Source organism: Patagioenas fasciata, chromosome 4, assembly GCF_037038585.1.
Source record: "Patagioenas fasciata isolate bPatFas1 chromosome 4, bPatFas1.hap1, whole genome shotgun sequence".
NCBI classification, from domain to species: Eukaryota; Metazoa; Chordata; class Aves; order Columbiformes; family Columbidae; genus Patagioenas; species Patagioenas fasciata.
The window spans coordinates 43,783,349-43,809,180 of NC_092523.1; the positions used below are offsets into that span (position 1 = coordinate 43,783,349).

General features: G+C 34.5%; 1 protein-coding gene across 4 annotated transcripts in view; it reads left to right on the forward strand.

The window, feature by feature from the left end:
* Window positions 1-25,832, forward strand: part of FSTL5 (follistatin like 5) — a 309,857-nt gene that overhangs the window by 243,995 nt on the left and 40,030 nt on the right. For 3 of the 4 annotated variants that reach the window (XM_065837514.2, XM_071807741.1, XM_065837513.2), the window contains 4 exons: window positions 3,438-3,599; window positions 5,667-5,801; window positions 21,346-21,372; window positions 23,495-23,613. In XM_065837514.2, coding sequence (XP_065693586.1) covers window positions 3,438-3,599; window positions 5,667-5,801; window positions 21,346-21,372; window positions 23,495-23,613 — 443 coding nt within the window. The remainder of the gene's footprint in view (window positions 1-3,437; window positions 3,600-5,666; window positions 5,802-21,345; window positions 21,373-23,494; window positions 23,614-25,832) is intronic. The other variant, XM_065837515.2, reaches the window with a different exon arrangement.

Sequence of the window (25,832 nt, forward strand, 5' to 3'; positions counted from 1 at the left end):
TGCTCTAAAAATGGTATGTTTATGGAATATGTTACAAATCAGCTTAATATATATGTAGCACCAATGTGACATTTTTCTTTCTGTTTATGTATTAGCAATATTATCCTACTCCCTGAACCTTCACATTGATTTACAAGGCAAGTTTTGTGCAGCGAGGTGACAAGTATTTCCCCCACCTTAGTTCCAAGACAAAAGACTGATTAAAAAACCCCGAAGTTTTTGATACCTTAATGTAAACGAAAGAGAGTGCAGGCCCTCAGCCAGATATGAATTGGTGATTTATAGTGTGTGAAGAATTGTTTACCACCGTTGTTTTTCCAAAGGAAAAGGAGAGTTATCATATACAGCCTAGTTCGCTATATATATTATGTTTCTTTCTTAAACACATGTATTCTGCCTGGATTCCAGGCAGCTCGAGCAGACTGTTTTCTCCCTCTTCCCGCATCCCCGTATGCCACATAGCTTTTTGAACTGAATGATGGGGGATGGAGATATAGGATTCATTCAATTACATAGTCTATATGATTCTGCTAAATACAATTATGCAATGTCTCCTCTCCTCTCCCTTTTTAACCTACATAATGATGTCTCCCTGATAAAGTAGGCTTCTTTAGGTTAAGATGTTAGAACAGTCAGCACTTAAGATTTACTTTCTGCTAATATTTATGGTCAGTTACACAAAAAAGTGATTGAAATGAACCCAAAGAGTTTACATCAAACTTGTCATATCAAATTATTTTTTTTAAACTAAGCCCACCTGCACTAATATTTTAATTGTCTGCATGCCTCAGTTGCACAGTTCTTGGGGCATATTGCAGGTAGGCTCCAGGGTAATAAGAAATAAAAATTTACAATGCAAAACAAGAGTGGAAAAATTTTCTAGTTTTATAGGTAACATATTAGACAGAGGTTTGTGGAAAGTGGGAAATGGCAACAAATGGAGGAAAGATAAGGCAAGAAATGAAGTCCATTGTCATACAAATATCTCAGTGTCTGGGAAAACACTGCCAAAGGGAACAGGACCTTCTACAGGAATATGATATGAGAGAAGAAAATCAAAACCTGCTTTCACTTGAGCAGGTCCTTCCCTTCATAACTCCTAAGCATTGGTGAGTTCATTTAGCAACAAGCAGCTTGTAATACAGAGTTTGATTTTTTTTGTTTGTTTAGGAAGTATTTTATTTCAGTTTTAATATGTTCTAAAACTTTGCTAAGAATAAAGTTGCCCCAGAAATGTTATCTGTCTTTCATTCAAGCTAAACTAATACTTTCCTTTTTCTGTTCAATTAAAATTCTCCAAAATTGGACTGTTAGAAAGTTTCTCTTCACATGCACTAGGCAGAAGTCTGTCCAGGTGTGGTAGTTTTAATTCCTTTAAGATTTTATATGCAATGAATATATTTCACTAGCACAAACCACACAAAAAATATCCTATCATGGGGAGTCAGAATGTGATGAGCTCAATGCTTTGCTATTGGTCCTTAAATCTGTTTGTGTTTTGAGATGCTCAAGAATGTTAAATGACGGCAGTCCTGGTTCTATGGAAATGGAGCTCCTTGCTCTTCATAAGGAAAGGTGAAGAAATAAACTATTTGACTCTGATGCAGTGGGAAATGTGAAGCATGAGGTAGTCTGCTAAAGGACCTTATGTCAAAAAATGCTGAACAGGGCAGACATGAAAATTGGAGCCTGGAAAGTGAGGCAGAGTCAGACTGGGAGCTGAGGTGTCAAAAGGGCCTCAGGACATCCAAGGACACAGCCAGTCGAGTGGGGCGATGAACACTGTGGGGAAGGCAAGGTCTCAGTATGGAACACACAGATTCTATGGGAGAGGAGTCAGAACAGGGAAGAAGTGAAGGGGGAACAGGAATGGGAATGTCAGGCTTGAGATGAAACCTAGAGATCTGCATCCATAAAAGCAGATTCAGAAGTCACTTCCTGCAACTTAATGGAAACCTTAAATCCCTGATTTTTAGATGCTCTTGCTCTCAGCAACTAGCAAACATAATTTTCACATTTTTAATCTTCTTCCGTGTTCTTTTAGTGTATTTTTGCAGTTTGCATATTGGGTTTATATGTAATTGTCTATGTATATTATTTGAAAAGACCCTTATCTCTCACTGGGTTTAAAATATCCCTGAAACTTACTGATTTCTGCATCCTATCTGAGATAAAATACATTTTTGTATTTCTTACAGTGTAGACACCTGAGGCATTTCTTTACTCTAATAGGACAGCATGCTGGGTCATTTCTTGTAAACAGTTGGATAGCATTTGAAAATATTTAATCTTGTGCCAAAATAGACACAGTTAATTTTTGATCTTGTTATCTTCTTTCATTATCAACTGATAGTTCATCCTCTACCCAGCTGTGTTTTGTAACATCAGGTAAGTATTCCACATTTTTAAAGCTACATCAAACAAAACTTTACAGTATAGGAAATATGCTTCTTTAGCCTTCATTGCAGTTAATTTTTTTATTGTTGGAAGCAACCTCAAGCAAGTTCTCTATATACATAATTAAAGATAAGATCAATAATTATTTATATATAAAAAAAAAAAATCTACACTGTAAGATTTTAAAATCTTGCTTAATCATTGATTACCAATAAGAATATGTCCACTGTAATTTCATATGCCCTCTTTCTGCCAATACTGATGTGTAGTATGTAGCAGATTTTTAGTTGGTAAGCATATACTGCAGCAAGTTTCCAAACTTTGTAAAAGTGATGTCAACAATTCTTATATGTTGCTGTTATATTAATTATATTATTACATTTATTATCTTATTAATATAATTATATGTTATTATATTACTAATAATGAAACTTGGAAGACTACTCTTATAAATGTCCTGTTTAACATCTTCATTAATGATCTGGATGATGGGGCGGAGTTTGTGTTTGCAGAGTGATGCAAACCTTCAGATGCAAATCTTCTGCAAGTTTGCAAATGACACCAAACTGGAAAGAATGGCTGATACACCAGGGGGTCATGCTGCCATTCAGAGAGAACTTGTGAGGCTGGAGAAATGGACTGGCAGGAACCTCATGAAGTTCAACAAGACAAGTAGGAAGTTTTTCACCTAGGGAAGAATAACCACACGGACCAATATATACTGGGGACCACCCAAGTAGAAAGCAGCTTGGCAGGAAAGGACCTAGGGGTGCTGATGGACAAACTATTGAATTAGAATACGGGCTTTTGTCATTGATACCACAGGCAATTGAAAGAGATTTTTCTCACAGAACATTTTTTCTGCTTCGTAAATTTACTGTGACAGAGTTCAGCATTGAATGTTGCTGAATATGTGATTAATACCACATCTGTGTGTTGTCATATGTAGCTGCAGGAGTCTTTAGAATTGCTTATAGTCATTTTTCTTAAAATGAAGATAATACACTTCTCCACAAAATAAACTTTTTTCGTGCCTTCAGTTCCACCAGTCATCCGTGTCTACCCAGAGAGCCAGGCAAGGGAGCCAGGTGTGACAGCTAGCCTGCGGTGCCACGCTGAAGGTATTCCCAACCCACAACTTGGCTGGCTGAAGAATGGAATTGATATCACTCCGAAGCTATCAAAACAGTTAACTCTTCAAGGTAAAGAGGCATATTTATTGTTTTCTACAGGTTGCAAATGCTTTATCAGTGCATCCTTTCCATACTAGCAGTCCTTCTTTCATAGTTTTAACCAATGGTTGAAGTCTAAGCTGAAACATTTTGGAAAACTTCTAGTTATTTCCCAAGACACATATGTTCTCTGCTGTCTCTTTGTTAAAGTGATGATTGTACTTACTGGCAGGATTGCCAGTAAATCTCAATATGCTCTTCTCTATTAAAAAATATGCAATTTATGAGTAGAGCAAGCAGCCCAAGACCCAGTCCTGATGCAGTATTAGAATCTGTCACTACAACTATATTAATACCATTCAGTGATTATTCAACACTAACATTTAAATTGAGAAGCAATACTTTTGTCTGTAAAGATTTTATTCTAATTCATTTATGTTAATCTAGTTATTTTTAATTAGTCTAGATTTACATTTACATCAGAATATGGATCAAATTACTGCAGCTCAGTTGAAAACAGAAATTTTTTGGATTATAAGGATCACTGAGATTTGGGGACCTGATGATGGTGGAAAGAACAGGAGGACAAATAACTGAAATGGATCTGGTGTTTTCTGAGGGGTCTCAGCAGAGCGCCAGGGGAGTGCAAAGACGCTGCACACATACACACACACACCACCAACTAAAGGAAAGTCTTACTTTTAATTAACAATAAAGGCCAGTCTATGAGTCTTCTGCAAATCTTTAACAAATTCAGTGAACCTGACCAGCACAAAACTTTCTAGCTTCTGCAGTCCTTCTGGTGATTTTTCTTCAGCCCTAGAAAAAAAATTAATGCTGCCAGCGTTCCCTTCAAAACCTTCTCTGATTCGTCTGCAAAAACAGGATGACTATAAGGATAGGACAGCAATCAGGCTGCAGCAGAAGAAACAGTGGGACAGGCAGACAGCAAATGCTTCTCTGAAGAGAGTCTTACCTTCCCTATGGGTGTTATAGTCCTCTGTTCTTTCATGGCCCTCTCTTCTGGATGTACATGAACAACTGCCTTGCAGAAACACTTTCCACTACAAGTAGAAAGTGGCGGACTCCTCTTCTGTAGCAATATTCTATTAGTTTCTCCTGTAGGGATTTGAGTGGAATTCTCCCTCCTCATGTCTGTATCATATATTTATAATAAATAAATAAGAATAGTCCTTCTCTAAGCAAAATACATTTAATTCTGTTTTCTTGAATGTACGTATTTCAAAGTTTTGAAAAACCTCATTGCATTTTCCCTTAGCTTTTACTGAGTTAAATTATCTATGTAGTCGCTTCAACCCAAAGACAGTCTAGAAGGTGTATTGCACCATAACCCCATGCCTCTTCTGGTCCATATTTTGGAATAACTACAAAGCCATTTTTATAAAATAGATTCCACAGTTAACAAGTATGTTGTACTTAAAATGCAATGAATCATTGGTCATGTCATTATTTGCATCACATAATTTGAAAGACCTTTGCCTGTGAATCCTGGACCGTTTAACATTCCTGCTCAAGCTGACATACATTTCCTGAAATGTTTTCCACAGACTCCTACACTGATGTAAGTGTAAAATTCCAAGGAACCTGTTTTTCCTGTCATTACACTGTATTCACACAAAATCAAAATCAGGTGCCTCTCATTACTAGAAAAAAAAAATAATTTTATTAAAATTAGTATTTATATTGAAATTTTAGCCCATTGCATTCCATGGAAACCTGGGTTATTTTGTGTAAAACCAGTGATAGTGTCAAGAGACCAAATGCAACATAATAAAAATATAACATTTACCTGATTTTAAATACAAACATAGTCATTTAAACATATATAAAACCTCATACTGATATTTGGCTCTGAAGTGCAAAATCAGCTGAGGTATTCTGGATATCTGTGAGATGAATAATAGTGCATGTAATTCACTAGCCAGTTGAATAGCTTTGGATTAGTTTGGCATTCCTCCAAGTTATGAACTCAGGAGTGAAAATGGTTTAATTAGTATGAGCAGAGTAAGCTTTCTAAATGTATAATCTGAAAGCACTGTAGCATGTCGGCACATTGAATCTTTCCTCTCCTTTCAGCAAATGGCAGTGAGGTTCACATTAGCAATGTGCGCTATGAAGATACAGGAGCATATACTTGTATTGCAAAGAATGAAGCAGGGGTGGATGAAGACATTTCTTCTCTTTTTGTAGAAGATTCTGCTCGAAAGACCCGTAAGTATTAGGAGAAGTATAAAAACACATGTACCCTTCACTTAAACATTAAATTGACATTAAAAACTATGAAATATTAAATAAAGTGAATATGTGTAGATAATTGATTTAAAAAAAAGAAAGTTTAAATAACAATATCTGAGAGTCACTGAAGACAGAGTGCATAATCCAAAGTTTGTTTAGAAGTAAAATCAAATCTTTGATTAATTCTGTGAACTGACATCTGTTTCACATTGCTGTTAAAGTTTGGATAGTTTCCTCATGATAGATCTGTTGCATATGAAGGGAAAAAGGAACTGGATGCCTAAATAAGGCAAAGCAGTAGTCCTGGTGTGGCTTCTGGAGTTAATGGGGGTGTGGAAGGATGACTTTTTCCAGTCTTTGTTCCTGTATGTTCTTGAGGTATACCACTAGTCGAACTTGGCCCTCATGATATGTCATCACAGGACTTGATCTCACCTGCTGGAGTGGCCAAAAAGTCCAGATCAGTCCCAGCCTGCTCATGCTGTCTTGTGTCTGGCCAAGTGTGGCTCTCCAGAAGTGCACTTGCTAAGTTGGGAGTTCAGTGTGCCCAAGAAATCTCTACCACTACCGAAAAGTAGCTTTGTTTATCCTCTGTAGAATGTTAGTGGGGCTTATAAACCCTGTTTACCCATTATTTCTCTGCCTTAATTCTTCTTTCTCTCTCCCTTTCTTTCCTCTGTTCAGAAAAATCTGTTCCTGAGTTTACAGTTCATCCGTTTTTGCCTTTTTTGTTTTTTGTTTTCTTTTAAACCTGTTATTTTAATGAATGCTACATATCCATTAGAAAAGTATCTAGTAGAATGATAGTTGTTTTCCTAGTGAGCCTGATTGCATTAACTGAAGGCATTCCTGTTTATCTAGAAGCTTATTCAACAGTAATGAGTATTTGACAGAAGATACAAGGAGCGGAATTTGTAGCACTGCAAGTCTGCCTGACACTGCCTGTCGCAAGACGCTGAGTTCAGTTACATATAGGTTTATTAAGCTTTAAGTATTTCAGAGGAAAACTCCTATGCAGGAAAATTTTACAATCCACATGTTAATATCTTTGTTTGCACTGTTTTCAGTAACGCTCATTGTAACTGTCATTTCACAAGTCTTAACATGGATTTTTTTAAGTGTCACTAAATGACTGCTCAGGCATTTCTGAGAAGGCAGCTGAGGATAAAATTGTTTGATGATGCTAAATTTCTAGTAATCTAGTCATATGAAAAAGCTTAGTCATCTCAATTTGCCTTTTGCAATCTGTGTAAAATGTTGTGGATGTTGCCATTTAAGACTTGTTTGACCTTAACAACAAAATGTTGATCTCCAAACGTCCAGTTTCCAAGTATTTCAGTTGCATAATTGTTGTGTCTTCTGAAGACCTGATCTGCAATGATTATGCAGGAACAGCCACACCTATGCAAAATACTGTTTTCAGGCATTGTAATGTGATGCAATAATTATAGTTCAGCTAGCATAATAAGATTTCTAAAATCACATTCTATGCAATGAACATTGTTTGCAACAAATGTTTTAAAATCTACTAACAGTAAGTTGTTATGGTGACCATTAGATGGAAATAAAGGAAGACGGTATATAAATTCAGTTATTTCTAAGATAATTCATCCAAAAGACACAGTCTCATCACTTTGTATAAAAGTCATTTACTCTGCAAGTTCTGTATTGTAAGTTGAAGGAAGGCATTTTACCATTGTGTTCCTTGCTGTCTGAGCACGGTTTTCTAAATATTGGTGAATGTGTAAATACTCACATAGTCCATAGGTGTGTAACTGTATGATTCAAATATAGGTGCAACAGATATTTGCATGAGAAGCTTACTCTGGTATTCAGAGTCACTTACCTTGGATCAGAGACCCATTTTTGTATCTGCAAGAAGACTAAGGCACATACTAATAAAAAAAAAAATAATTACTGTCAATATAATTATAACAACTACATGAATAAACTGCCTTCCCAGGTACAAATTTGATAGATACTGCTTAAATAAATGCTTCTGTTTAAAAAAAAAAAAAGTCCCTTTATAGGGAGGATTTGCTAGCATTAGAAAACTGAATTTAAGTGTAGAAGGGCTTTAGAATTAACTCTTTTCTGCTTATTTTTGTATTTCTCCCAAAACACTGTCTTGTGCAGCAAATTAGGGATAATTAGGGAAGAAAATGACATAGGTAAAACCTCCAGTATAGTACTGTGGGCTTTTTTTCCCCCACCCACACATTTTAAACACAATGCTACTACTATTTTTATGTAAAGCCTGCTGATTAGGTCACAAGTTACATTCTAAAGATCTTTGGTGATGTAACTGTGGTTTCATATGATCTGATATAAACTACTCCTGTCATAGAGGACAGTATTATAAATAATTCTGCTTTTGACCTCCTTTAAGATAATAAAGCAAATGTGCTTCTTTTTAAATATTTTATTATTTCCTTACTGGAATACTCCCTTCTGGGAATCTTGGAGTATTGATTTGAACAAAAGTAGAACATATTCTCATTAGTTTGTCAGTTAATCTGGGCTTCTGTAGTTTTTAAATGTCATGCAAGGTAAAAGTTATAGCAAAATAAAAGCATTTCACAACATTGAATTGATTGGTTATTGAGAGGGTAACGAGAACTTTTACAGTGGAGCTCTAAACTATAAACTATAATTGCAATGCATTGAGCATGACAGCAATTTTTTAAGCCACATAATGAATACAGAACATGGTTCCATTTTTACCAGTATATGTATTTTATCTCCTATAAAGTTTAATAGTCAGAGGAAATGTTCACTTTTGTACTTATATGACTCACTGTATATGTGCATATGAAAGATTTTGGGTTTTAATGTTACTTTGCATAATAAGCTGAATTTTTAGTAGTTATCGGTGGAATCTCATTCTCAACACATCCCAAATTTGTTATGTGGAAAACTCAGTACAGTGCTGTGACAAAACTTTAATATATGTAGCAGAAATGCCTAAAATGTTCCTGAGAGAAAATCTTACATTTTCTGGCACCTTTGCCTAAATTAAAACTAGTGCCATTATGAATAAGTGAATTGTTAAACAATAAGAGAAGTTTTCTTTCACCTATGTGCATAAAAATGTTATCAGATTGCTAGGTTTCCAAAATTCACAGACATGAATTGATTACAGAGACATCTCATGCATGTGTCTGTATTATAAAAAGAAAAGAACTAGAGTGAATGGTAAACCTATACTCAGTTGGGGGAAGTGTGATGCTACTAGCAAAAATAAAAATAAATAATGCAGAATATAACTTTGAGGTTCCAGCCCATTGTTTATTTTAACATTTCCAGTTTCAGAAATTCGCATTTCAGTTCTCAAGAAAATCAGTATGCTCTGATTATACTGATTTATCATCAAGATGGCAGTGAATGGAAAATACTGTGAATGTGCTTAGTCATCCAGATCTGTTCAGTAGATGACAGCGCTGAACACTGAACCATTCTATCACACATAGGTGAAGTTTTTAATAATGGATGACAATCTCAAGAATAGTTTAGCTGCTTCTTTCTCAGCCTTTTACAATGCGCACTATAAAGAAAACTTCTAAAAATATGTTTTCATTTGGCATTGTTTCAGGTGAGAAGTATTAAATTATTTTCTTTAGAATACCTTAACTTCAGCATTGGTAAGTCATTCGGTAGCTAAACATGTACGAAATATCTGAGTCCAAATACACACACACTTTTTGCTAGATTCTTGAAGTTGTAATGGAAAGTTTTAGTTTCTATTGCCTATATAAACAGCTGCTATAAGTACTGGTGACAAATGTTTGGTACTTTCTATTATTATATCTTGTTTAATTCCTCTGTTGTCAACCATTTAGATTGAAACATTCCATTATTACTGTCTGTCTCAAGCAACAGCTTTTTTGTTGCTTTTAATTTTTAGTGTTTCTGCTCGTATACTAATATACTGCACAAGCAGCAGGTGAAAGAGAACACATTGTGAGAATATTTAAACACCTGATGAGAAAGAATGCAAGCGAGAAGAGAGAGGAGCACAAGGGCAAACCGATCCCTTAAAAGCTACATAGTCTCCGTAAGATGTGGAGTTGCATCCAGGAATATCTGATCACTTTTGTGTCTTGTCATTAAACTTCAGTGATCACACAACGACATTGTACATCTTATACTGCTGCTCCTTTTTAATCCATGTGGAGAATAACACTATTTCTAGCACCAATTAAAAGAAATACGAGAGATAATCTGAGAAGACTGAAGTTTTATTTTGCTTTAAAGACAGTATATTGGAGTATGAATGTATACTAAAGGAAAATCTGCAAACATGAAAAAAATCAGTTAAAAGAAGGTTTGTAGGTAGAAATGGTCTATAGTGTGAGATAAATTTGATGGCATTTATCTATCTAGTTGTTCAAGTATCATTTTGACCATCTCTGGCAGAAAAATTAGTTGCTTTCCCTAGGTCTAAATGCAGTTTTACTAACTAAACTCTCAGAAATTCTTCTTCAGGCTTTGAAGTATGCTGCTTCTCTATCAGACCTGAAGAAGGGCGTGTGTGTGTGAAAACCTGTCTGCCTTTTTCAGCAATACCAACTGCTGTAGAGCCAATTTTGAAAAGCCTGACTCTGTGTTATTGAAAAGCTCTGTGTAAGATGGTGGAAGGTTACTATTAGGTGCCTCCAAAGCCTTCTCCTCTCCAGGCTGAAGAAACCTGCTTCTCTCATGAATTTTGTTCCTGGTGTGCATATATTTTGTAATGTGGTCTTTGCTCTCCCTTCTTCTTCCCAGCAGGGCACTTGCCGGAGAACTTTTAGATTTTGTAATCTCTTTTGGAAAAGGTATATTTTAATCCGGGAAAATTTGGCTTTGAGCTGTTCCACGAAAATGCTCTACTGTAACTGAAAACTACTTAAGGTCATTATGATATATTATACAAATGCAGAAGGTTTGTTTTTTTTTCTTTTCCCACTAGATATCAATATTTTCTGTATTAATTAGCATTTTAGATTAATTTTTTAAAAATCTAATTATCTCTCTATTTATTGTGCCTTCTTTGTTGGCTTGTATACCTTTTCAGAACATTCATTTTAAAATACCATGACTTTGATAGTCAACAAGAGCCATGTAGCCTGAATAGGAATAGATCTGTACATCCTACTCTACAACAGGAGCATCTGAAGTATTTCTACATGCAAGACTGTGCTGTTTAATTCTCTGGAGACTGGAAACTCTTTTTGTGCTGTGTATTCCGTTTTCCCTCAAGTTTGCAGTTACAGCCATCAAGAATGAGATAGCTGGTCTGGGTGATAGCTAGATAACCCCTGCAGTGACTGGTAAAAACGTTCTGGGGATTAATGACCTGGTCTAAATCTCAGTGAAGACAGCAGAGTCTCCACTACTGTCAGGCTCCTCTAATAATACCCAAGAGAATTTGGTTTTGTTGGAAGGAGTCTCTGGTATAATCACATTTGTAATACAAATAGCAGTTTAAAATCTGGTTTTAGTTTCATTCCAGTGTAGTTTGATTCTTCAGAACAGATATTTCATGGATTCACAGATTTAAACATGATGGAACCATTTCATCTAACTCTGATCTATCTTCTCCATTTCACAAGACATTAAATAACATCCTGTTCTGCCTGAATACAAATCTAATGCTTTGTCTGCTTGAAGTGTATCCTCCCAGAAATGCATCTGAGCTTAGAGACACAAAGAGTCAGAGAACCCCAAATTTCTCATGGTATTTTTCTTTACTAATTAATCAGTTTCACTAAGAATAATGCTTAGTTTCAATTTGAAGTCAGTTTTTCCTTCGGCTTCCTCTTTGGAGTCTCTTTTTTTTTTTTTTTTTTTTCAATAAATTGGCCTCTTAAGAATTTTTGCCCTATGAACTGTACCATTGTTAAATATTGATTATTTTCTCTCTTACACACTAAATAGACATTTCTCGTAATAAGATTGTTACTGTGGGACTCAAATGGTCTTTTTGCTATGAGGATTGTAATTGTTTTTGTTACAGTTTTCTTTAAAAATGGGAACTACTTTTTGCAGAAGCAAGTGTATTATTTGTTTATTCAATGTTCTGAAGAGAGAAATACATATTTAGTAACATTTTTCTTCAACATCCACTGATCCTGTCTCACTTTTTCCCACTAGTATCAGTCATGGAAGTTTATGTGTTTATCTACTACATGGCTTATATCCTACCAGGCTTTGCTTTCCAAATCCTGCTTATTCCCACCTGTTTCAGCCCCCCAATGTAGACTGTGTCACTTTTCTCTACATGTCTAAATTTACATTTGGCTATATGACAATGTGATTTATTTTAGAGATGTGCTTGACAAAGTAATTCAAACAACATTTTGGAACTGTGTTATTTATCATAACAGGTGATTTGAAATGATTTTATGTTTGTTTACAGATCATTGATGAAAAAGGTTAAGACAAGACTCGCTGCCCATTGCTTTGGACACATTCTAGTATTGTCTTCTTCACCTTTTACTGATTGTTTAACAATTAAACCTACTTTTTCAGATTAATCAATTTGGAAGTTTTAAATTCAATTAATATGTACTTTATTACTATTGTATAACTCTGATATTCAATTAGAATATTCTGTGGTAACAAATTAGATGTTTAGCAAAATCCTGGGTTACACCTATATGAATTTTTACATTACCAAACTTTTAATTGCCTCAAATAATATAATTAGGTTTCTTTGAGAAGACCTGGTTTTCATTACAGTATGTTATCTGGCCTATGGTTATATTCTCATCCTTTAATTTCTTATTGAATTGAATGCTGTACACGTGTTGTCTATTCTTTTGTCTGGGACATACACACCAGGCTAAATGGCCTACAGCATCATTAAATTTCAGGTAGTGGGGGACCCACTAGAGGAATATGTAGTGGTACTTCTCTTGAACTTTGTGACATATATTGAAATTTATTCAAAACCAATATCAACATATGAAACATCCAAAAAAACTTCTAGCAAGTATTTTTATGTGCTTCATTTGAATCTGGTTATTTTAAATGTTTGTCTTGACTACACATCATTTACGCTCTTTTTTTCTTCCTTCGTGAGATAGAAAGCTTTTAATCGGTGTCTGTTTTCAATTATTATCCTGCTTTTGTGCAAATACAGAACAAAAATATTTATGGAATAATATTTTCAATGGAATGTTAAAGAAAAAAGGTGAGGTTCTTATCACTGCAGTTTAAACCATGAGTAACTTTGGTATCGCAGTATTTTTCTTCTACCTTTAATATCCATTTGTGATGACTTCTGGGGCCTTTGCTACTGCATTGGTGTAAAGGGCTATCAAGCTACTGGAACTTCTGTTGGTACAAAAATGGGATGTAATTGGAACTAAGGCTACTTAATTTCTTCAGGACTGCTCTTTCTCTCTTTTTGTAAAGAGGATCTTTATTGTGAGAAAGGTAGCTTTTCATTTTCTAGCTCGCAGTACAGGCAGATGCATTCTAGGCATCTCTCAAATCTTTTTCAATTGATAGCTTTCTTGTCCATATTACTGTATATAACAGCGTTTAAATTGACAGCTCCACTGCAGATTTGTGCTGGTGACTTCCTTTGATGGTCACACAGATTTGGATCAACTCAATGCCTAGAATCCATAAGGCAGACCAAAATAACCAGCATGCTCTTGTTGAAACACTGTGTGGAAGCTAAAGAATGTAAATACAGAACAAAGATAATTTGTTAGCGTGTCTTGACAATATATTTATGAGAAAGATAGAGTGGGCATGATATTACTACCCGTCATGTTGATACAGAGTATACTAATAATTACAAATAGAGGAGGAAGAAATTACAACTTCCATCAGTGGAATTTATTTATTTATTTATTTGTTTGTTTGATTGATTGTTTATTTATTTAGGTTTCCTTCCGGTAGTATTAGAACCAATGGAGTTGGTTCAATATTCGGTGTTTAGTCAAAGTAACATTAGCTGAATCTGAAATATAATGCATAGCTAAGGACTATAAATCAACCATTTTGTGAGCTTAAAAAAAAAAAAAAGATAGGAAGGAAGAAATTGTAATAGCATGGGAATATTTAATTGAAACAATGGAATAGGGTATATCAGTGTAATCTACAGATCCAAAGAAGAAAATCTATCAATATAGAAAAACGGAAAATAACAAAAGTGGATCATCAAAGCACGGAAATATTTTCATGGGTGATTTTCAGATACTTAAAATGCTTGTCTTCACTACTAATCAAGTATTTTGAAGTAACTTTAAAAATCAGTGTTTTTTTCTGTTTCTCGATCATTTTGATGGGTACATCAGTTTTGCTTTTGTTTCCTCTCACTTTCAATTTAGTCATAGCCCATGAAAACATGTCCTGTTCCCTTTAGAGCTAAACATCTTTATGGTTTTGTTGTAGTTTATTTTATTTTCTGTTTTTAACAATAGTTTACTATCTATTAATGTTTTGCAAGACTTCATTTTATAAAATGCAGTTTAGTTTGCTATTGATTAAATGACTGACTTAAGTAATTCTCTAAATTTTATTTAGATATAGGCATGCACCTTGAGGAGACAACTGTTATGATAGAAAGCTATCAAGTGATCCTATTAAGACCTTTCCAAGACCTATTTGACAGTACTTGTGGATATTTTAATATTTAGAAGCTTTTGGTCATCAATCACAATCTGCTGTGTTACTCAGTTCACCCACTACGACATCATCAAATATTGCAAAGCAACTTCTGTAGATTCTTTCACCCATTCACACAAAGCAGGGTAAAAATTATCTGCCTCATGCACTGTATCTTGGGGCTAAATTTTAAAAAATAATATACCTGTTCCATGCCATTAGGTAGTTCTATTTCTAATTGTGCCTTTTTACGTTATGTCATAGTCCTATCACCTAACAAGAGATTATGTGATCTGAATGTTACTGACTTGACAGGTTTATGGCCATCATAAGCAACCAGGCATCTCCACTATCTAGAACTTGAAATGAGACTAAAAGCCTTTTGACTGTGATTTATGGCCTAAATTCTCTCTGAAAGGCTTTATGCAACTTTAATAGAATCTTCCTGTCACATTTTATGCTGAATGGTACCTATTTACGTAATTTTCTCAGAGATAATTTATGCTGGCATTTTATTTTATGGCAGAGCTAAACAAGTTTATACTTGTTGACAGTATAATAAGCAAAGACTTTGTTTCAAACTTCCAAGTATAATGTAGAACCATTTTTTTTCTCCCTTCTAGTATGGACTGGATTGAGTTAATGTGCTGTGCAAAAGGACTTCAGAGTGGTTCATTATAACCATTTATAGAAAATAAGTAGAGAACAGTAAGCAAATATGGTCATATTTGACAAAAAGTAGAGTGTCAACTGTGTCTTTTAACTGATAAATAATAGTTTAATATTCATAAAAATATATATTTTGTTATAGGTTAACCTAACCTTAAATGAAAGTGCATGTCACATGAGGACAGAATGGAATTTTGATAGAGTTGACATAATCACTTTAAAAATAGTTGAAGTAAACAACAGATAACTTTTTGGGGAAAAAATGTTTGCTTCACAAATACAAATTTATATATATTTATATTTGTATAGAAACCAAACAAATCTGAATTTCTTCCAAAATAAGAATAAAATTAAAAGCAGAAATGTGTAGAAGGGTTTCCATTCAATCTGATAGTGGAAGCTGAGCAAGAAGTAAATCATCTTAACCTCATCTTCACTTCTAGCACTATTATTTTTAGAACAAAAATAATGCTTAAAAATTTCTGAGGTTCAGCAACCAGACGGTAGAGATTTACCTGGTAACATAAGGACTTGTGTCTATATATTAGAGATATGAGAAAAAAAGGGTAAGACAACAGATACATTCTGTTTATGATGTGTATATGATTAACAAGAACAGGTGTCTATGGTGCTGGCTATCAGCGAATTAAGCAGATAACATCACTTCAAACATCTTGAAATTACCTTTTTATGCAATTAAAAGTCCATCAGATCATGGTGGGACAATTCTGAAAAATAATGTTCAAGTCTGCCCAGCTGCCATATGACCTTATTGCATCTTAGTCATTGTACTGTTTTCTATTACATCTGCTGTGGCCCCTTGCCCTTCTGGGACTTAAGGCTTGGAAAGCGGCAAAGGTTTCTTACCTGACTGTATGAAGTCTAACACAATGAGCTGATATGAAACTGTTGATTTTTTTAATTTATCACCTTTTACATTCTGATCAAAATTGAAGTAAAATTATTTACAGAATTTTAAATACAAAGCTTGTATTTTGACAAGACAATACCTGGAATTAACAACAGTGGTTCTATATTCATGAACAATCATTATTTGCATTCAGAAGATACCAGCAGATTTTTCCCTCCTGTTTATTGGAATAATACACAACACAGAAAAGATTTTTCTGCTATTTTTCCCTCTTCTTAAAGCCATTTTGAACTGTATTGTTCTATTAGCACAGCAAACTAGGAAATTTTTCAGATATTAAGGTTTTAATTGTTGTCTATTTTGTTTGAGCAACCAAATAACATTTTATAAAATAATTTTATTTAGCTTTCATGATATGTAATGCCAGGAGTAAATAAAAGAAAAAATTCAGATTATTTAATCACAGATGCACAAAATAGGTACAGAAGGAAGACAATTTTCAATTTTAAAAGAAGCTTATAAAAAATAAATCTATTTGAAAAGCTCATTCAGCATTTTCTTGGATAATGACCACTGAATCATATGATAGAAGAGGGAAAGCTGTTTCTGGATGAAAATGATGTATTGTACTTGAAGAAGTTTCTTTTCTGAATCTTATAGCCCTAATCATGTTTTTCCCTGGATATATATAGTATTATGTGCTGATGACTGATAATGTGAACATCTAATTATATTGCCAAAAGGAAGCAGAAGAGCTCAATTTAATCTCCAAACTCACTGAATGTCAATCTTACAAATACATACTTTATTTCCAACTGTTGTGCACTATAACTAACATTGGAAACTTTCACAAAGGCTGTTGAGACAGAAAAGTGAACATAATATTTATTACCAATGTGATGAAAAGAAGTAGGATACAGAATTTATTTGGAAAGTTACTTTATACTACTATCTTATTCATTAGTAACAGAAATACCATGGATTTTTGCAGTTGTTGTTTCCATCCAAAGGGATAAGAATCTGTTCTCTGTTACAGACTGCTGCAGAATTTCGTGAAGTGCTAAGACAGAGTTTACTGAAAATTGTGCAACTTATTACTATTCCACCAACAGAGAAAATGAATAACAAAGATGAAGAGTAGGCTTTCAGATGTTATGTTAGCTACTTGTAATCAAAGGTTGGGTCTTAGCACAAAAGCATAGAATAGCTATGTAAGGAGCATGAAGAGTGAGTTTTATAGCGCTATAAGTGTGCTTAAAAAAAGAAAGACACCCTCTTTCAAGAAAGCATGGATTTTCCCCTGTTCTGAGAGAATCACTGGGTGGATGGGGGGAGAGAGAGGCATGATGCAGAGTTCTTTTTGGATGTCCATCTCGAAGACCTGACAACAAATGGCATAATAAAATAACTGTTTTAGAATGAAAAGAGGAATATAAACAGTGATTAAATCTAACGTCCCATCAGATGCCAGGCACCCCACATTCATGTGGCATCAGATGGACTCTGGATGGATTTTCCCATAGCACACTGCAAAGAACCTGTCCATGGAGAGGATCCCTCTCCCTCCCGTACTGTTGTTGCTTTTATCTTGTGTAACAATCAAAACCATGTATCTTCCAATGTAACACTCAGTAATGTGCAGCACAGCCTGTTGTGGGCATTCCAGCGTACACCCTTACAGCAGCTGCCCATGCTAACGTACGGCCTTCTCAAGCCTTAAGTACAAGGCCTACTCAAGGTCACTTACTTCTTGAATACAGTGTCTTCTGCAAGACTGCCACTGCATCTTATTTAATAACTGTATGTTATCTGAATACCATTTTTTTTTTTTTAATCAGGGAAATAAGGCACGGGAGAAGATGGTGGTGTTCTGTCTTAACCAGAAAATCTTATTGAGATCTCTCAACAATTCTGTATTTTTATATGTTGAAGTTTATAAATGTGTGATAATTGAGTATAAGATGTGGCTGAAGGTGTTAATTTTTGCTTAACCAAAGAGGAAGGTAAACAATACGTTCCTTAGCCTACCTTCCATCTATGGATGTTGTGCTTGTTCCAGCATTGCAGTCTTTGTCTCAAGACTGGACATCTTTCTTGAACGCAGATTATAAACTGATTAAAAAAATAGGAGGTTTCTTGATCTGTATTATGTGAGGTGATGGCTATTATTTATTATTTTATATTGCACTCTTAAATAATGTCTCATTTTTCTTCAAACTGACTTCTTAATTTTAAAATTAATGGGTGTGGGGTTTTTAAAGCACTCTTTTTTTCCCTCCATTTTTTTTTTTTCCGAGCAAAGCTCAGAATTATACGTATCATTTTGCATTAACACACATTAATGTGTTCTGTACTTAGTATCTTAAATAATTTAATCTGATGCTGTGTAGTTCCACACAGTTGAGTAATTGTAGTTACTTTTTATTTTTTTTCCTGTGTCACCCCTAGAAAAAAGACTGATGAAAAGTAGAACTTTATGGCTACATTTACAGGACCTCAAGTGCCATATATGACGTGGTTCTTTGTCACAATGCAAACAGAAAGCTAATTTTAAAGAAAATCCTCCTCCTGGTTGCCCTGGAGGCAATTGAAAATTGAAATCGATTTGTTTTATTACAGAAAAAAGACTATATAAGGTGACATAGACAAGTACAGAACTGTCATCTGAATGAAGAAATAGGGCCACTGCCTGGGCATGCAGGGAAACAGTGAGAAGTTCCAAAACCCACTTGGAGCAGAATCTGGTTGTCCACAGTGCCACCAGTTCCACCCAGAGGCCAGTCACGTGCAGTGTACCCCAGGGGTGTTTCTTTCTCCTCCTGTCTAAGTACAAATGACTGATTTAACAGTTCAACAAACGGAAACAAACATAAGCACCTTAGCATTCTGTATTTGATGCTGTCAACTTCTATACAAAGATTTGACTGTATAGTGCTTGCAAAGCAGGTGCCATATTTAGTTGATGGGAAGGACAGTACTATATTGTCCCAATTTCTTCTCTTTTCAGTCATGGAATATCTTTGAGGAGACTTCAGCGGCTTTCATCCTGCAGTGAAAAAAAAAACTTTCCGTAGCTCTAAGGCCACAAGGATATAATTCTTTCTTAAATGTTCTTTTTATACAAATCAACACCTTTTTCTTCTTGTCTAAACTAAAATAATTCAAGATCCCTTAAACCTTTCATTCTGTTCTTTCTGTAGTTGCAGTACTGATGATCTACTTATAGGTCTTTATTTAAAAAATAATACCTGCCAATAAAACATCAAATTAATATTCTATCTCATGATTGCAACTTATAGTCAGAGGTCTAGTTTAGCAGAATAATGAAATAGTTCGAATATAAGCAGCTAAATATTATTTAAATGAGACATGTTAAATACTCTGTTCAGGTCTGCCACTTAAATATGCAGTAGACCAAATCCATTTTGTGCTGGCAACACTGTACATAAATCTAAGAGCCATACTGGTGCTAGCAATTTAGATATCAAGAAGTTTAATTCAGAACAACTGGATGTCTGGAGGCCACATACTCAGCCAATGTATTCAAGACTTCCTTCAAAGCCACAACCTGGAATCAGAAGAACAAGTATAAAGGCAGATGACTGAGAAATATATTTAAAACGTGTTGACTCTATTTTGACCTTAGCAGCAGTTCAACAGAAATTCTGCTTCCTGATGTAAAGATTTAATACTCAGCCTGAGTAATGGACAGGATGGCATGCTCCATTAAGCTTGGCTTTGGGCAGTTTATTGGATCCCATCAGTTCAAATATTAAAGGAAAGGCCGATACTTGAAAGTAATGCATGCATAATAGTCCAAAGAATTAAGCTGATTTAAGATAATAAAACACAGACTGAGCATGTTTGAAAGCTGCACTGATGTTCTGTGTTGGGAAAGCAGAACCTTTTTATTCTAGTATTATCACTTCAACAGTATTACTGCTACTTTCTACTTATATGGGGATCTCTCATTTGTACACTTCAAAACAATGGAGGTAAAAAGTCGTCGTCATCATCACCTTCATGTTATCAAGGGATAAAATGACGCAGTTTAAAAACTGTGTCTAAGATCATATCATGAAGTAGCAGGAGGCAAAAAATAATAAAGGGAGAGAGAAAAAAAAAAAATCAAATAGCTCTTTTATGCTAAGCCTCTGAATCATCAGCTTGTCAGAAAGTAGATTGACACTTTTTCCAGGGACCCTTCTACGTACCCGTGGCTCTGCACATTCTTTCAGAGCACAAGAACGACAGAAATGCTGCACTGCCCGAAAGCCCATCTTGGGCCTGTCTTCAGCAGTGCTGAGTAAAAGATGCTTGGGAAAATCATAGTATCTGGGACTTTTCTTGAGTGATAGTTGTTACTGTTTCTGCTCTCAACCTTGAACTGTCAGCAGTTGAAGGACATTAGTGTACTAGTATAATTTTTAATAATGTATCTTCTATTACTTTTTCCAAACTTTTTTTAAAGCACATTAATGTTTTTAGCTTTTGCAACAGTTTCAATTAACATCACAATTTCATTATACCTGTGTGATGTATACGTATTCCTTTTCTTTACATTTTCCTCCGTTTCTTAAGATCATTACTTTACAAAACAGTGATGATGTTTCAAACGCTTTATTCTGTGTCATGCTGAGTTCTAAATATTTAAAATTTGCACAATTATATTTGCTTTCTTTTTATTGTCCCCAGGCAGAAAGAGCAATATTAGGATAATTAGTTTTTATTGATCTCAAAGGTCTAAAATCCAACTACAGACAAGATGGACAAGTACAACTTACGTTTTCATGGGAAAAATAACTTAGTTGTTTACCATGTCATATTATAGTTCCCATCTTGATCTTGCAAAGATAATGGCAAACAGCATGACAGCTTTGATAACATGGCTGTGTTACAGGAGTACAGAAGTATATCTTGCGTACATTTTGGCTTTGCATGTTTCTCTCATAACTATGTCCCGAAATAAATATTTTCGAAATCCAGTGCTTAAAGGAAATTATGAAAATTATGTCTCCTGTACTTAATATGTATAATTGATGGATATGCAAACTCCATTGCTTTTTGTAATGGATTATGAAACTCACTATTAATAAAGGCTAATGTAGTTAACTTGTGGGAGTGATTGTGTAACATGGGGTGATGGGGTTTACCCTAACACCAATAACTTCGGTGGCCGATGGCAATTTTGTCACATGATACAGAGAACTTTATTTAATCTTACTGTTAATTCACTGCTTCTGTTGATCTACCTGTAGAATAACTTTAGGTAATCAGAGGTTAAAACGTCATAATTATTTCAGAATTGATATATCATTTTATGTTTTTATTTCTTGTTCATTTGTGTTTTCTGTTTTTTCTCTCTCTTACATGCTGCAGTTGCAAATATATTGTGGCGAGAGCAAGGTACTAATACAGATGGCTTTTTTCATAATCTGTTTATTATGATGAAATCCTCATCTGCTGTTCCTTCTGTGTGTTTCACTTTGGGGTTTTTTTTGCTCATACTCTACAGTTACTGTAATTACCTTCCTTCTTGTAACATTGCAGGAATTCGATTTAAATTAAAAAAATAATAACAGAAAATAATACTTTAAATGCCTATCAGTGAAAAACATCACAACTAACTTCTTTGGGCCATGCATACTCTCATTTTCTGTTATCTACATATTAACACATAGGAAGGGAGTGACAAATGTTTAGTAGGACAGTTAAGATTGTGAAACCATAGGTGGGCTTTAGTACCTGTAATGCATATTTGTATATGGGGTACACAGGAGCCTTAACACAACTACTTGCTTGTGTAAGTGTAAAAAAGAGTATGTGTCAGAAAATCTGAAAGGATTTTGAGAGTACATTAATTTGTATTACAATAATACAATATCTACGCATGTATAAATGTATCCTCATATTAATCTATATTTTAAAAACAAACAAACAAAAAATCAGTGTTAGCCAGTTTTAAATATAGATTCAGTCTAAATGAATCAAATATAATTGCGTTTATTGTCATTGCTCCTGGCACTGTGCAATAAATGTACTGGCTTTTTTTTTTGGTTTGTGAGAGGAGGGTTGCAAAATTGGGTCAGGTGTCTTTAGAGGAATAGCTCCTGTAGCTGTGAAAAAGTGGCTTGCCTGAACAATTAGATATTTGTACAGATATTTGTAGACACATGCTCAAAGGAAGAGTTTTGGGATCATCATAACTTGGAAGGATTATTTCATTGGATACACTAGTAAAGTTTCCTTATATGAAGTGACTTCCTAAACTCAGTATTTAAGTGGAAAGACATTTCTTACTGTGTCTTCTTCACTGATTTTGAAGAAAATTTTGGTGAACATTACTATCGAGATGTTGGAAATAAAGCCTTGAAAGTTTGGACTGAGTTACTATGCACAAATATTATCTGTACATTGGAAAGCCTGCTTTGGAGTCCTGGTAACTGAGGAGGAGGAAGTTTCGGGAGTCTGTTTATCAAACGTCTTTATCACTTGGGGCTATCAGCTGATTTACTTCCTCATGTTCTGGTAGTACTTATCCTGCTGATAACTATAATATACTTTAGTCAGCGAGACCAGGGAGAAGGGAAAATCTTTTTTGTCCCCAACCAGCTTCGCATATTTATTTATCACCAAGATACACTAACCCAGTTACTCAGCTATGGATCTCTACACTGTGTTCACTGGTAGGAGCAGCCTAACCTCACTCAGGCTTATCTAAAAATTCTAGCTGTTCTTACAGGATGCACTGTCATTTTCTTCTTAGAATTTTACAAATATGGACTGATCATCCATTCATCAATCAACAATTTGTCTTAATTGGCACTGGCACATGGTGAACTAAAGAGCATGTCCTTTTTTGTGGTCATGAGCATGACCACATATATTATGAGACTTCATACTATAGATATGGTTCCCATCTTCTCCAAAAAATATTACATCATGCGTCTCATTCAGCAACATTTTAGTAGAAGTATTGAATTCTGCATTCTATATTGAGTTCTATAAACATCTGTGGCCCTTCAAACTTGGAATTAATATCTGCCCAACTTTGGCTTTCCAATAAAATACAATAGAGAATGTTTCCTTTTTCTGACTGAAAGAAATGTCAAGTAAGTGTTTATAGCAAAGATTTAGAACTTCTCTTTCAGTGTTATACAGAAATTACTTTAACTCTCTGTCCGTCAGAAAAAGAAAAATACTTGGAGATATTATATTAATTTGATTTCAAGGTAGATGATTTTACAAGATCACTTCCATTACTACAGCTGTCAAAATGTATATTTCTAAATCTGTTTTAAGAAAGACACTGTCTTGCCAGAGGAAAACACTGTGTGAAATTCTGAATAAAGGTTTTGTTTTAGTTTTATAATGAAATATCCCATAGGATTAGCTGCATTAGCACTATACACATAAACAAATTGATCTCATACCAAATATGTGATGAAGTTTTTAGTTCAAGACAAGGATTTTCTCTTTTGTCATTGTTTAATTTTATATATTTCAATGCGTTTTTTTTTTTCCTAAGGTCTGGGAATTGGGAACATGTTTTATGTTTTTTATGAAGATGGCATCAAAGTAATACAGCCAGTGGAATGTGAATTTCAGAGACATATTAAACCTAGTGAAAAACTCCTCGGTTTTCAGGCAAGTTTTTTTTTTTTGTTTTCATTTATTTGTAGTGGATTCTCAGTTATAGCTTTATTTAAATAAGACCTTGCTAGTTTAGTGTTTTCTGCTTGATCAAGTATGTCTTCTCAATTAATAAGCAACTTATAATGGTGTCCTCAAAATTTGCTGTACTTTCCTCGATCAAATTCAAACTTTCAGTTTCTCCTTTATATTTGATGCTCCCTGTATACTTTTAAAACTCTTTATTTTCCTTGGCTGTCTTTATCTTTTCCCAGTCCTTTCCTTTAACAGCTCTCTACACTTTATTTCTGGTTTACTTGTCATTTTTTCTCCCCACTATGCCAATCTCTGAATCAGGGATTGATTCTCTCTCTATTAAATATAAGATCTAAAGTTACTATTTTTAATTATTTCTTTTTCTATACTGGATGTTTCTCTATATTAGAACATCAGCTATCATGAGGCAAATCCTTATGCTGATAAATGCTCTCACAGCTCCACTGAAGTAGAAATGATAGATGTTTCTACTCCAACTTACAAATCATTTAAGTAGTTTCAGTAATTTTATTGCTGATAAATCTATAGCTTATTTCACCACATTCTGTGCATTTATGGAGTAGTTTCCATGTGTAACATACATAAAAACAGTAGTGTATTCTCCACTTCCATTTATTCTTTTGTTGCTTTTCCTTTACTGCTAATCACATTGCCAGCTGACATGATGCATGTTCTCACAAGAACACTTGATACTAGTGACTACATTAAGACCTGTTCAGTATGATCTAGCATCTTCCAAAATTAATACCTTTTAAACATTATTTGGATTTGAATGAGTGTCCTTGAAATACATAATAACCCATGAGTTGTACACTGGTTTTTTTTTCCCTAATACCTAAAGCACACTGAAATAAGAGCAGAACTGTCTCAATGGAATTTGCCTCTTCAGTTGTCATTATTGATGTCAAAGGCTGCTGTACTCAGCAGCAAGATTTATTTTAGTGTGAATAATTATGCTTTGAACAGCTAATAATACCTTGATTTGTGCCGCTTAAGTGAAAGCCAAAAATAAGCCAAAGAGTGTTTTTATGGCTGTTTAATTCAAAGGCTGATTATTTAAGAAGTCTGTTACGTTTTTATTGGTCTAAAGTGCAGCCTAGATTTTAAGTGTATTTTTATGCAAATGTGGTAATAATCAGGACTGATAAGTTAAACTTGTTTCCTTTTTGTAGCTTTCAAACCTAAAGTAGTATACTAATTATGTCCTTTTCCCCAGCAAAAAGTGGGCTACATGAAAACTTCCATTTTAGAGTAGGTATAGACTTGTCCTTTTTCGAATATTTTTGGTTTGTGGGTATGTGTGATAAATATGTAGTCAGAAATTAAGCTTTGTACCTCCATGCATGTCGTTTTGCCCATTAAATTCAACAATATTTTTACTTATTCCCCTGAACACTGAAAACATCTTCACTCACGCGTGATGGCTAATAAATCTTTATTCCTGCAAGAGAAATCAGAAATATTTGGAAAATATATTTTAAAAGAAAAAGAGACAGAGAGAAAATTGAGAAATAGTTTTCATTAAGAGAATTCCCTGCCAATACTATGACAACAGTAGTATTTTCTAGAACAAACTTATTGACTATGAAGGTGTAGACAGCTACTGCCTCCTTTGCAGAATATCCTACCTTCCTCAAGCCTCTTTGGAAAATCTATTTTCTCTAAATAAGAATAATGAAATAACCCAATTCTGTCCCAAAATCAGATTTTTATCAAGTTCAGTATGTGATTGTTCAGTGGTAAAGACTTCATGTCATAAATTGCTCATTAGTAATTCTCTTTGACTCTGTCATATGACGTTACTAATCACAGATTCTTATACTGCATGCGTTGAGGTGGCTTTAAATAGACTTTCACATTTATGGCAGCTACTGCTATTGACATCTCCATCACTTGTCTCTTAACATATACCTAAAGAAAAATGCTTGCTTAAAACTCCCATTTCTTTACACTTTTCTGAATTAGCTGTTCAAATGATAAGTAAAACCCCAGTAGACCTGTTTCATTGCCAAATATTTGCTAAAGTGTAGGAATATTTCTAAATTCTACAGTGTGGTTTAGGTACTAGAAATGTTACAGAAAATATCTGGATATTACACGTGATACTGCAGTATTCCTTCCCAGGTTTCCTATTTGCCTGTCAACAAAATAAATCACTCTTAGCTGAGCTCCTGTGG